The sequence below is a fragment of the Primulina tabacum genome, chromosome 18, assembly GCF_025594145.1.
Source record: "Primulina tabacum isolate GXHZ01 chromosome 18, ASM2559414v2, whole genome shotgun sequence".
In the NCBI taxonomy this organism is placed as follows: Eukaryota; Viridiplantae; Streptophyta; class Magnoliopsida; order Lamiales; family Gesneriaceae; genus Primulina; species Primulina tabacum.
The window spans coordinates 30107555-30120210 of record NC_134567.1 but is presented as its reverse complement, the minus strand read 5'-3'; the positions used below and the strand labels follow the sequence as shown (position 1 = coordinate 30120210).

General features: G+C 37.0%; 1 protein-coding gene across 1 annotated transcript; it reads right to left on the bottom strand.

The window, feature by feature from the left end:
- Positions 1-649: 649 nt before the first annotated feature.
- LOC142532192 (uncharacterized) lies at positions 650-10688 on the bottom strand. Its single transcript, XM_075638471.1, has 2 exons — positions 10419-10688; positions 650-3090 (listed from the first exon to the last, which is right to left on the bottom strand). Exon 2 carries the CDS (start codon positions 2905-2907, stop codon positions 1120-1122), a length of 1788 nt encoding a protein of 595 aa, XP_075494586.1. The 5' UTR covers positions 2908-3090; positions 10419-10688; the 3' UTR covers positions 650-1119.
- Positions 10689-12656: the final 1968 nt, after the last annotated feature.

The window sequence follows — 12656 nt, the reverse complement described above, 5'->3', positions numbered from 1 at the left end:
AAAGTTGAGATAGAGAAAACATTGTCTCTGTTTAAAAAAAAAAAAAAAATTAATTGAACATATTTATTTGATTGCGGATCATGCGTATTTTGAATTGCAGTATAATAACAACATTCGAAATCAAATGTGAACATATTTTCAATTATTTTTAGCAGTTTAAAACGAATTGTATGTATCACAAAATTAAGTTGATGGATAATCATTATTGGCTTTAGTTTTCCTTTCGTTCTTTCCTTTTGTTTTTTTCCAAATTCAGTTCAACTGCACTACTTTGAAAAAACAAAACAATAAAGCAGACAAATGAAACCTACTCAATCAAACCTAAACCAAAAAGAACAGCCATTTTAGACCAAAATGGAGCTGTTGGACCCGAAGACACTCATTTCATGCTAAATTAAACATTAGTTATCATATTGCACAATGATTTATATATTTTTTTCAACAACATTTGGTAAACGGTTTGTATGGAATTAATTTATATCTAACGAGATCATAGTTTCTAATACCCCAAACAACCACAACAATTCAGGATGGTTAGAACTATGAAGTTCAAATGTTACAATTAAATAATTTATATAGTATAGATTATCAACTCCAATTGATGTTGTATTCTTGTTTAAAGAAGAGAAATCACTAATATGGACAACAGTAGTCATAAATATCATCACTACTAAAAAGCCACGAAATTTAGATTTTTAATTATGTCCAGACAAAAATGTTCATGTCAAAGTAAAAAATTTCAAGCCAAACAGCAAGCAGCATGACATCCTTTAATTTGATGAGAAGCTTCTGAGATTGGAAAACCACACCTTTACAAGGATAAGATTTTCACGACTAAGATTGACAATTTACACACTTAAAAGTGTAAGTAATGGTTATCGATGACCATAAAACGGCATCGAACCTTAAATCAAACTTGTAACCAGGAAAATGATGTGATCCGACGACTGTGGGAGTGAGGATATGCCTTCTTGGCATCCAAGAATCCGACAAGTAGTTTTCACCAAAGACTCAAGGAATTCTTTCCCGGTTATCGACTTTTGGGACCCACGGATTAGGAACCTTTGACATTAAGTGAGATCCTTCGGTAAAACGATAAGCAATATGAAAGTGATGAAGCTATGAATCCATGTATTCTTCGACCTTTCTGGCACTAGCAAACTCAGATAGTGAATTTGCATTGATTTCTCGACCAAACCTCCATATATAGTTCAGTCCAACAAGAAGCTCGCTTATGGCTGTTTCTGTCTTTTCTTGATTCGCAAAGAAAAGGGTTTGAACTAGAAGCACATTTGTTCTCGAAACTAAACTCTGGTGCTCAATGCTCCGCTCTGATTGCCATCTTATCATGTTATGAGCAAGTGGGGCTAGCCATTCAAGTGTTGCTGACATTGCATTGATCCACTCTCCCGCAAGAACCGGATCATACACTGATGAAGTCAGGATATTGGCAAACGGCTTTAGTTTCGCCCTTAGGGAAGCTCTGATACGTGAAGGTAGCATGCTGTATAAATCATCTCTTGCATCATTGCCAATCAAATGAGGAGACGCCACTAATTTCTCGATAAACATGATAACATTTGCATAGTGAAGAGCTAAGGCAGCAGCACCGAGAGTTTCGGGAGGAGGCGCATCCAACAGCTTCTTCTTAGGACCAACTGATTGGTTTCCTTGACTCGAGTTGCCATAAGTATGCTCTGCTCTGTTGGAATCCTTAGTTCTGTTTAAAACTCCGGAATAGACATTCCCAGAGAAATATTTTGTGGGAGTACAATTATCACTGACCATGCCCCTCGTAGAAGGCATCGAGGTGGTTAGCAGATCAGATTGCTGACGTGGAATCTTCTCCTTTACGTTCTGAGATTTATCACGAAATTGCCAGAGTCGGATTGCCTTTCGCAGATGGCTAGATTTTGTTGTCGACCTCGCAAGGGGCCCCGAATAGAAGCTAGCACCATTATGTGATCCAGGAATCGGGCTTGACGTGTTCACAGAATTTCGAAGAGGTCCTGAGTGGAAATTGCCAATATCGCTTGGTCTTGAAATTGGACCCGAAAAAAATATCATCTTGCCCACCAAGCCAGAAGAATACCTCGGAACACAATTTTCAGATGGGTAAACTGATGATTGTGCGAATACAATTGAGTGGCTCTTTCTGCTGTTATTTAAATCTATAAGTCTAGAATCTTTAATCCCCAAGTCAGCCATGTCGTTAGCTCCAAACACATGCCCAATCCTAACATATATAGTAAATACAGATCTTGCTAGAAGAAGAACTGTGTAATCAAAAGTTCGATTCCAAAGAGAATTGTCCTTAAGATGCCTCACCTCTTGTCGTTTCCAAGCAACCTTTTTTTCATATTCGACCAAGATTATGCTATCTGCGTGATCACTTCCCATCATTCTTCGTAAACTTTGTTCAAAATCAGCAAGTGTCTCCATTTCTTGAAACAAATTATTATTCACGATTATAAACCGTTCCAATTTCTTGGCTTTCCTATCCATCTTCTTCCACGAATATTGCCAACCATAGGTATCAGTAGACAAGTTAATCAAATCATTAAAGGCTTGCTCAAAACTCTTTAACAAGGGATCACTACATTTCTTTGATAGTCTTGCAACAGCTCTTGCAACATTCGCCAAGTTTTCGGTCATTTCTGCACATATCATCTTTCCTATATAATCATCGTTTTCTGAGACAAGCTTCTTGATACCTGTGGAATTTGCTATTTTCTCCTTCAACCTCGCGATTTGCTTCTCGGTCAATGATTGCCAGAGATGAAGCAGCTTAGAAATCAAACTCGCGGCTTCAAAAGCCAGAACCCCGATATGCAACTTCCCAGCATGAAAGTCGTGTTTTTTCGAAGGCTTCCATAAACTACGACGAAACCATGATTCAGCAACCATTTCTAGTGACGTCACGAGTTTGCAACAATTATTATCTCAAAATCAAACTTCGCGACTAACTTTCTGGACTCTGAAGTAAAACAGAAACCGTGCAAAAACAGAAGCTGCTTAAAACCAGTTCAATCATGTTCTTGTAAAGATTGACATGAAACAAATGAGACAGTTCATCAAAATGACTCTTATCTGCACATCAGATAACAGCAAGGTGAACGGAAAATACTCAAGATCAACTATTCATGATATAAAAAAAATGCACCGATGATTTAAAATAAAAAATATTTAAATCGAATGATATGCAATTCTATCAAGATCTGACACTCATTTTGTTGATAAAAATATATGGAAAAACAGGACAGATATGCAGTAAACCAAACAAGCGTGCTGTTCACAGTAGAGTATGACTAATGTATAAAACCAGCAAATCAGTATCTTGAAGAAAACAATAGAATAATGCTTAATTAAATCAAACCGAGGCCTGTAACTTGTACAGTTTCCTTAAAACATATTCGCCCCCTCCTGTATGTGCTCCGAGGATTCAGCGGACGTCTGTTTCCCAGGATACAACGGGCAAACCAGCAGAGTTGCAGCACAAAGCACTATGCTAGCGAACAAAATCAGTACCTGAACTTTATCAGTGAACAGAGCAGAAGCAGAACACGCGGAAACAATACTGTGGCAGCAGAAGCAGCAGTACTGTAGCAGAACAGAAATAATGTAGCAGAAGCAGCAGTACTGTAGCAGAACAGAAGCACTGTATCAGAACAGAAGCACTGTAGCAGAAGTTCTACTGTAGCAGAGCAGAAGCACTGTAGCAGAATTTCTACTGTAGCCGAATAAGCAGAGGAACTGTAGCAGTAGGAGAAAGTGGATTTTTCGGTCTCTCTTTCTAGGCTAGGCACATCCCCTATTTATACATGTCAATACCATCCATATGAAAGGTCACAGGTTGCCTTAAATATGCCTTAAAGATGGTAGATGAAGCACCAGCAGTTGGGGAGAGGAAGCACCAACAGTTATGCCACGCGAAAGGTCTCAAGGGCATGTGAAAGGTCTCAACAAAAAAAATAACAAAAGATGGCATAGACTGCTAGGCAAATTTTGGCTTGATCGGTCCGACACTCGACGCGCCCAGGTCGCGCTCGTACGCTTGCACACGAGTCAAGCCTTTTTTCCACTGCAAATCGGGCCCATGATTTGCACCCCCCTGCGCCTGTGTGCGCGAGAGAGAGCCTCTTGACCAATCATAGTTACACCTCCATAAAGTGTAACACAACATAACTTATCTATACCACTTCATTTTTCCAATCTGGGACAAACCCACCTTTCCAAATTTCCATTCACTCACATGGAAAGCTCATAAGCCTAAAAGCCCACCTTTAATCCAACAATCCCCCACATGAATGGGAATTTAAAGTTATACGAAAGGATTCCACTGATAAAGTTCAACAGTTGAGTCTTGCATAGGATAGGTAGGTGTTACCCTTTGAACCTTCCTTTGTGAAAGCATATTAATTCACTGGCTGACAGTAGACGTGATGTCTTTGAACTGTACATCCGTTTGTGTGAATGGTGATATACTTCACACAAGACTCTCCCTGATACTATTAAGTTCTCATGATTGTGTTCTTTTTGGCCATGAACACACGCCTGGTTCTGCAAGAAGGTCTAGAATTGAGCCATGCAATTCCTTCAAAGCGGCCCCACTTCTCTCTCACATAGGTGATTCTATATTGCTTCTTATCAGAATCATTAAAAGCCGTAAGCTTATACTCAACATTCACTGTTTCATAATAGGAATGGATTAGGGATAACCCCCACAGTGATTCTCCAAATTAGTGCGATTAGGTTGTCCCATTGAACCTAGTTCTTGGGATCTCCAGTCAGCGTAGGTTGGGTTTTCCTTCGCACCAATTTATTCTATAGGCTTGAGCCTCATTCCCCTTGACATTTTCGCAACTAACTCTCTGTTTAACCCTTTGGTTAGCGGATCCGCTATATTATCCTTTGACTTTACATAGTCAACAGAGATAACTCCAGTTGAGAGTAGTTGTCTGATGGTATTGTGTCTACGACGTATATGCCTAGACTTACCATTATACATTTTATTTTGTGCCCTTCCAATCGCAGATTGGCTATCACAATGTATGCATATAGCTGGCACTGGTTTTTCCCATCCTGGAACATCTTCTAATAAGTGACGCAGCCATTCAGCCTCTTCAGCACACTTGTCAAGAGCTATAAACTCAGATTCCGTTGTGGATCTGGCTATTACAGTTTGTTTAGAAGATTTCCACGCAATTGCTGCACCTCCTAAAGTAAATATAAATCCACTTGTAGATTTTGAGTCTTTCATATCAGATATCCAATTTGCATCACTGTATCCTTCAATAACAGCAGGATATCTGGTATAGTGCAGCCCATGATCACGAGTGTACCTTAAGTATCTTAGCAATCTTATAATTGCTTTCCAGTGTTCAATTCCTGGATTACTCGTGAATCTACTCAATTTGCTTACTGCATAGGCTATGTCTGGTCTTGTACAACTCATTAAGTACATCAGACTTCCAATGACTCGAGAGTATTCTAATTGAGACATACTTTCACCTCGATTCTTTGATAGATGTTGACTGGTATCTATCGGGGTTCTAGCCAATGCAGAGTCATCATTATTGAACTTTTCAAGTATTTTGTCAACATAATGTGACTGACTTAGGATTAGCCCTTCTGATGTTCTATGGATTTTAATTCCAAGGATTACATCGGCTAAGCCCAAATCTTTCATGTCAAATCTAGAGTTCAATAACTTCTTGGTGGATTTGATCATTTTATCATTACTACCAATGATAAGTATGTGATCTACGTAAAGACATAAAATGACATATCCATTTTCTGTGGTTTTTATGTATACACATTTGTCACAATCACTGAATTTAAATCCACTTTCCAACATGGCCTTATCAGATTTTTCGTGCCATTGTTTTCGTGCTTGTTTTAAGCCATACAGAGACTTCATCAGTTTACAAACCTTATTTTCTTGTCCAGTCGCAGAAAATCCCTCAGGTTGTTCCATGTAAATTTCCTCTTCTAAATCTCCATTTAGAAAAGCTGTCTTTACGTCTATTTGGTGTACTTCAAGATTCCGCAAGGCGGCAATCGCAAGTATCACACGAATAGAGGTTATTCTCGATACAGGAGAATATGTGTCAAAGTAATCAAGCCCTTCACGTTGATGGTAACCTTTAATTACCAATCTGGCTTTATAGTTATCTATGGTTCCATCTGATTTCATTTTCCTTTTGAAAACCCATTCACAGCCTAGTGGTTTGCTTCCCGGAGGAAGATTTACTAATTCCCACGTGTGGTTTTGTAAAATGGATTCCATTTCGGAATTGATAGCCTCTTTCCATAGAGGTCCCTCATATGAACTCATTGCTTCCTTGAAGCTTTGAGGTTCACTTTCCATCATGAAAGTGATGAAATCCGGACCAAAGGATTTCTCAGTCCTAGCTCTCTTGCTACGTCTAGGTTCTGTGTCTTGATCAAGCTCTTGTTCTTCATCATTTGTTTCATATAATCTTTTGGATGAACTTGGTTCTTCCTTAGATTTGCATGGAAACATGTGTTCAAAGAACGAAGCATTTCTTAATTCCATTATCGTATTCTTGTGAATATCAGGTATTTGAGATTCATGTACAAGAAAACGATATGCACTACTGTTTTGAGCATATCCAATGAAAATGCAATCCACAGTTTTTGGTCCTATCTTTACTTTCTTTGGAGTGGATACTGCTACCTTAGCAAGACACCCCCACACTCGCAAGTATTGGTAAGAAGGACTTCTACCTTTCCATAACTCATATGGACTTTTATCTTGCTTCTTTTGGGGCACCTTATTTAAAAAGTAATTTGCTATTAGAACAGCTTCCCCCCACATGTTCTGTGGTAAACCCGAACTTAATAACAACGCATTCATCATTTCTTTCAATGTGCGATTCTTTCTCTCTGCAATGCCATTTTGCTGAGGAGAATAAGGTGCAGTTCTTTCATGTTTGATACCGTGTTGAGCACAAAACTCAGCAAATGGTGATTCATATTCACCTCCACGATCACTTCTTAGCACCTTAATTTTCTTGCTAAGTTGGTTTTCAACTTCACTCTTATATTGGACAAATTTGTCAATAGCTTCATCCTTACTTTTGAGGAGATACACATAACAAAATTTTGTGCTATCGTCAACAAAAGTGATGAAGTATTTATTTTCACCACGAGTTTGTACACCTTTTAGATCACATATATCACTGTGAATTAGATCAAGTGGTTCACTATTTCTTTCAATAGTTCGAAAAGATGATCTTGTTAGTTTTGCCTCAACACAAGTTTCACATTTGTGTTGTTTATCAATTTGGAATGCAGGAATGCTTTTCATGTTAATTAGTCTACGAATTGTATCGTAATTAACGTGTCCAAGTCTACCATGTCATAAACAAGAAGACTCAAGCAAGTAAGCAAAAGTATTAACTTTATTCATCACAGGCTTAACAGCCATAACATTGAGTTTGAATAACCCATTACAAACATAACCTTTGCCAACAAACATTCCACTTTTCGACAAAACCACCTTATCTGACTCGAATACAATGCGGAAACCATGCTTGTTCAGAAGCGACCCTGACACCAAGTTCTTGCGGATGTCAGGCACATACAGCACATTGTTCAAAGTTAGTTCTTTTCCAGATGTCATCTTTAGGACAACTTTCCCTTGTCCCTTGATCTCGGAAGTGACGGAATTTCCCACGAATAGTATTTCACCATTCATAGATTCCTCAAGAGTAGCAAACATCTCCTTGTCGGAGCAAACATGGCGAGTGGCACCAGTGTCGATACACCACTCCCTTGGGTTAGAACCCACCAGATTAACTTCTGATATTACAGCACAGAGATTCATGTTCGAAACCTCTTGAGATATGTTCTCCACCATATTCACCTCTCGGTTTCTCTTTGGCTTCTTACATTCAGATGCCTTGTGACCCATGCTATCACAGTTATAGCATTTTCCAGAGAACTTCTTCTTTGAAACACCTCATTTGGGTCTGAGGTTCAACTTCTTGTTGGAGGGAGAGAAGTTTCTCTTTTTCGAGCTTTGGCCATGCTCGACAACATTTGCCTTAGCGGCAACAGGAGAAAACAATCGTCTTTCCGAACTCTTGTTGTCTTCCTCGATGCGAAGTCTAACAATGAGCTCTTCAACGTTCATCTCCTTTCGCTTGTGTTTCAAGTAGTTTTTGAAATCCTTCCAAGCTGGTGGTAGTTTCTCAACTATAGCAGCCACTTGGAAAGATTCGCTCAACGTCATCCCCTCGGCGTGAATCTCGTGAAGAATCACTTGGATTTCTTGAACTTGACTGATAACCGGCTTAGAATCCACCATTTTAAAATCCAGAAAGCGGCCTACAAGAAACTTCTTGGCCCCGGCATCCTCGGTTTTGTACTTTCTGTCAAGGGATTCCCATAGCTCATTGGCTGTCTTCTTTTCGCAGTACACATTGTACCGCGAGTCTGCCAATCCATTCAGCACATAATTTCGGCATAGGAAATCAGAATGATTCCAAGCCTCCAGTGCACTGACGGAGTCAACATCTCCGTCACCCTCTTTCAGGTTAGGAGCATCCTCGAATAGGAATCTAGCCAGGTTCAGTGTTGTCAAGTAAAACAACATTTTCTGCTGCCACCTCTTGAAATCCACACCAGTGAACTTCTCAGGCTTTTCACCGTGTCTGGCTGGGACAGTAACCGCAGCAGCACGTGGGACAACTATATCTGAACTGAAACCACGTAATGAGTAAATCTGTTTTAAGTTTGTTGATAAAAATATATGGAAAAACAGGACAGATATGCAGTAAACCAAACAAGCGTGCTGTTCACAGTAGAGTATGACTAATGTATAAAACCAGCAAATCAGTATCTTGAAGAAAACAATAGAATAATGCTTAATTAAATCAAACCGAGGCCTGTAGCTTGTACAGTTACCTTAAAACAGATTCGCCCCCTCCTGTATGTGCTCCGAGGATTCAGCGGACGTCTGTTTTCCAGGATACAACGGGCAAACCAGCAGAGTTGCAGCACAAAGCACTATGCTAGCGAACAAAATCAGTACCAGAACTTTATCAGTGAACAGAGCAGAAGCAGAACACGCAGAAGCAGTACTGTAGCAGCAGAAACAGCAGTACTGTAGCAGAACAGAAGTACTGTAGCAGAACAGAAGCACTGTAGCAGACGCAGCAGTACTGTAGCAGAACAAAAGCACTGCAGCAGAATTTCTAATGTAGCAGAATAAGCAGAGGAACTGTAGCAGCAGGAGAAAGTGGATTTTTCGGTCTCTCTTTCTAAGCTAGGCACATCCCCTATTTATACATGTCAATACCATCCATATGAAAGGTCACAGGTTGCCTTAAATATGCCTTAAAGATGGTAGATGAAGCACCAACAGTTGGGGAGAGGAAGCACCAACAGTTATGCCACGCGAAAGGTCTCAAGGGCATGTGAAAGGTCTCAACAAAAAAAATAACAAAAGATGGCATAGACTGCTAGGCAAATTTTGGCTTGATCGGTCCGACACTCGACGCGCCCAGGTCGCGCTCGTACGCTTGCACACGAGTCAAGCCTTTTTTCCACTGCAAATCGGGCCCATGATTTGCACCCCCTGCGCCTGTGTGCGCGAGAGAGAGCCTCTTGACCAATCATAGTTACACCTCCATAAAGTGACACAATATAACTTATCTATACCAATTCATTTTTCCAATCTGGGACAAACTCATCTTTCCAAATTTCCATTCACTCACATGGAAAGCCCATAAGCCTAAAAGCCCACCTTTAATCCAACACATTTTAACTTGACCAGAGATATATAAGCAGAAAACGAAACAACAAAAGACTTTGTTAATCAGAAAATAATCTTCTTCTTCCTAAGATTCCTACTTTCTTCTACACTTTCGCCCTTTCATTTGGTAATCCGGAGATCCCGTGAAAGTATGTGAATGAGAAAGCAACTTTAAATTTGAAGAAATTATACACGTTATAAAGTGAACTAAGCACCACAAAATCGATCGATAAATTAGTTTACACTTGGAATTCGATATCCCACAACCACAGAGTAATTAGAAATTATTTAAAAAAATCACTAAAGACAGGAAAGCATAAACAAACCCAGATCAAATCAGTAAGAATAATCAAACCATATCGGATTAAATAAACACCAAAAAATAAAATAAAAATCTTTCAAACATCAAATGAAAAAGAACACTTCAAAACTTGCTTAAACTGCTGCCAACTTCAAAATCTTCTGAACAAACTATTTTCCTTTGCTTATTCACAGCTCGACAAGAACTATAAAAGTATAAAAAACTAAAATTTCCATCATAAAACCAGGACATACCAAGAACAAGACACAGTAAACTCAAGCAGGGAAAAAAAAAAGAAAGAAAGAAAGGTAAAAACCCATATCAGAAACTCACTAATTATCTGCAACAAACAAAAATTAGACCGTCTCTACCAGGAAAAAAACGGGAGGCATATATTTTCTAGTTATTAAGAGAGAGACAACTTAGGAAAATATGAAAGGGAGAACCACATGCAAGAAATCAGCAGAAAAATAAAAATTGGCGAGAGTTGAGAAACCGAGTGGAATTTATGGGAACATTTATTGCATTACAGCCCAGCACCCTCAGCTTTCTCTTCCTTCCGTAATTCCCCTCAACACTCGAGATTCAATGCTTTTTTCTTTCCAGCTTTTTTCAAACTTTTTGTATGCATATCAAAATTTAAGGTGTGTTTTAAATTATAATAACTAGAAAATAACGATGTTATTATTATTATAATTATATAAGGTCAAAATTAATGTTAAAAAATGTTTAAAATATTAAGTGATAAATAAATTATGGAGTGAAAAATAATACTAAAAAAAACATGTATGATCTGCCTCAATAATGCATCTACACAGTAAATACTAATGATTAATTAGTAATCATATTGTGTGCGTAAAATTGTTTTTGATATTGATTGATAAATTTAATGCGATTTTTTTTATATTTAATTAACTGGGATAAGGAATAAATTTTTATAGCTTCGTTATAAAATCAATCAAACCGGTTATTATCCCTGCACACTATGAATAGGTCTATTGTGAGATGGTCTCACGAATCTTTATCTGTAAGACGGGTCAACCTACCGATATTCACAGTAAAAAGTAATATTCTTAGCATAAAAAGTAATATTTTTTTATGGATGACTCAAATAAGATATGTGTCTCACAAAATACGACTCGTGGGATCATCTAACACAAGTTTTTGCCTTAAAAAATTAACAACACAAATTTGATTTCTTTGTTTGTTAATTAGTTATTGTCATTAAATATGAAAAGTGTTTTCAACAAGTCAAAAATTGCAAAAATTCATGTGAGATTGTCTTATGAATAATTTTGTGGTACATATATTTTATTTAAGACATCCATTTAAAAAATATTATTTTATATTAAAAATTTTAATTTTTATTATAAACATAGACAATGAGATCGTCTCATAATATATAAATTTTTTGAATAAATAATTACTGAGTTTTTTACATTATCCTATTTACTGCTTTTTTTTTCTCCATATAGTAGCGCGACAATATGCCTCAAAATTGACTTTTAATTCAATCAATTATAAAGAAAATTTCTTTTGGCACACATATAATCGCAGTGAAAATGACCTTTTGATATGCAAATTGCGACCGAATGCATCATACTGATCCATTGTCATACACACTTCCCGTTTTCTAAAAGACAAAAATTCGTGTCAAATGATTTCATGAGTCGTATTTTATGAAGAGCAGATCTCTTGTGAGACGGTCTCGCGAATCTTAATCTGTGAGACGAGTCAACCCTACCGATATTTACAATAAAAAGTAATATTCTTAGCATAAAAAGTAATATTCTTTCATTGATGACCCAAATAAGAGATATGTCTCACAAAATACGACCCGTTAGACCGTCTCACACAAATTTTTGTTTTTTGTGAGATAGATCTCTTATTTGGGTTATCTATGAAAAATATTATTTTTTATATTAAGAGTATTACTTTTTATTGTGAATATCGATAGAGTTGACTAGTCTCACAAATAAATATTCGTGAGATCATCTCACAAGAAACCTACTCTTTCTCAAATATATAGATTTTTACTTTTATTTTTCAGCTATTTCAAATATATAATCTAAGTTTTAATTTTTATTAACCTTATTCTTTTTTGTTTGTACTAATATATTCCTATTAATGAAGTCTTGGAAAACGTAAAACCATTTTTTGAATGAATCAAATAAGAGTAAAATACGAAATTTGTTTGGTGATGATTTTTTTTAATACATGCGAAAAATAAACAAGCATATATATAAGGTTTTGTAATAATTGTGACGAGTATAATAATTTGTGACGAATATAATAATTTTTTAAAATTGACATCAAGAACATAACTATTTTTTAAACTATAATCAAATATAAAATCTTAGTCAAACATAAGATTATGAATCAGTCATATCATAAGCTTATTTATCCATAAAATGATTTATAGGACGTAAAAATATTATTATTATCGATATGATATAAATAAATATAGGTATAAATTCAAGTTATTTTAAATTTAATCAGATATTTGTGATATAATAATTTGACCGGTGACTATCCTAAAGAAAATTGGAACTCAAATTTTTAGGTTTTTTT

What these genes read in the sequence shown, in the direction of transcription:
- LOC142532192 (XM_075638471.1), bottom strand. Translation starts at nt 2,907, where the DNA reads ATGGTTGCTGAATCATGGTTTCGTCGTAGTTTATGGAAGCCTTCGAAA.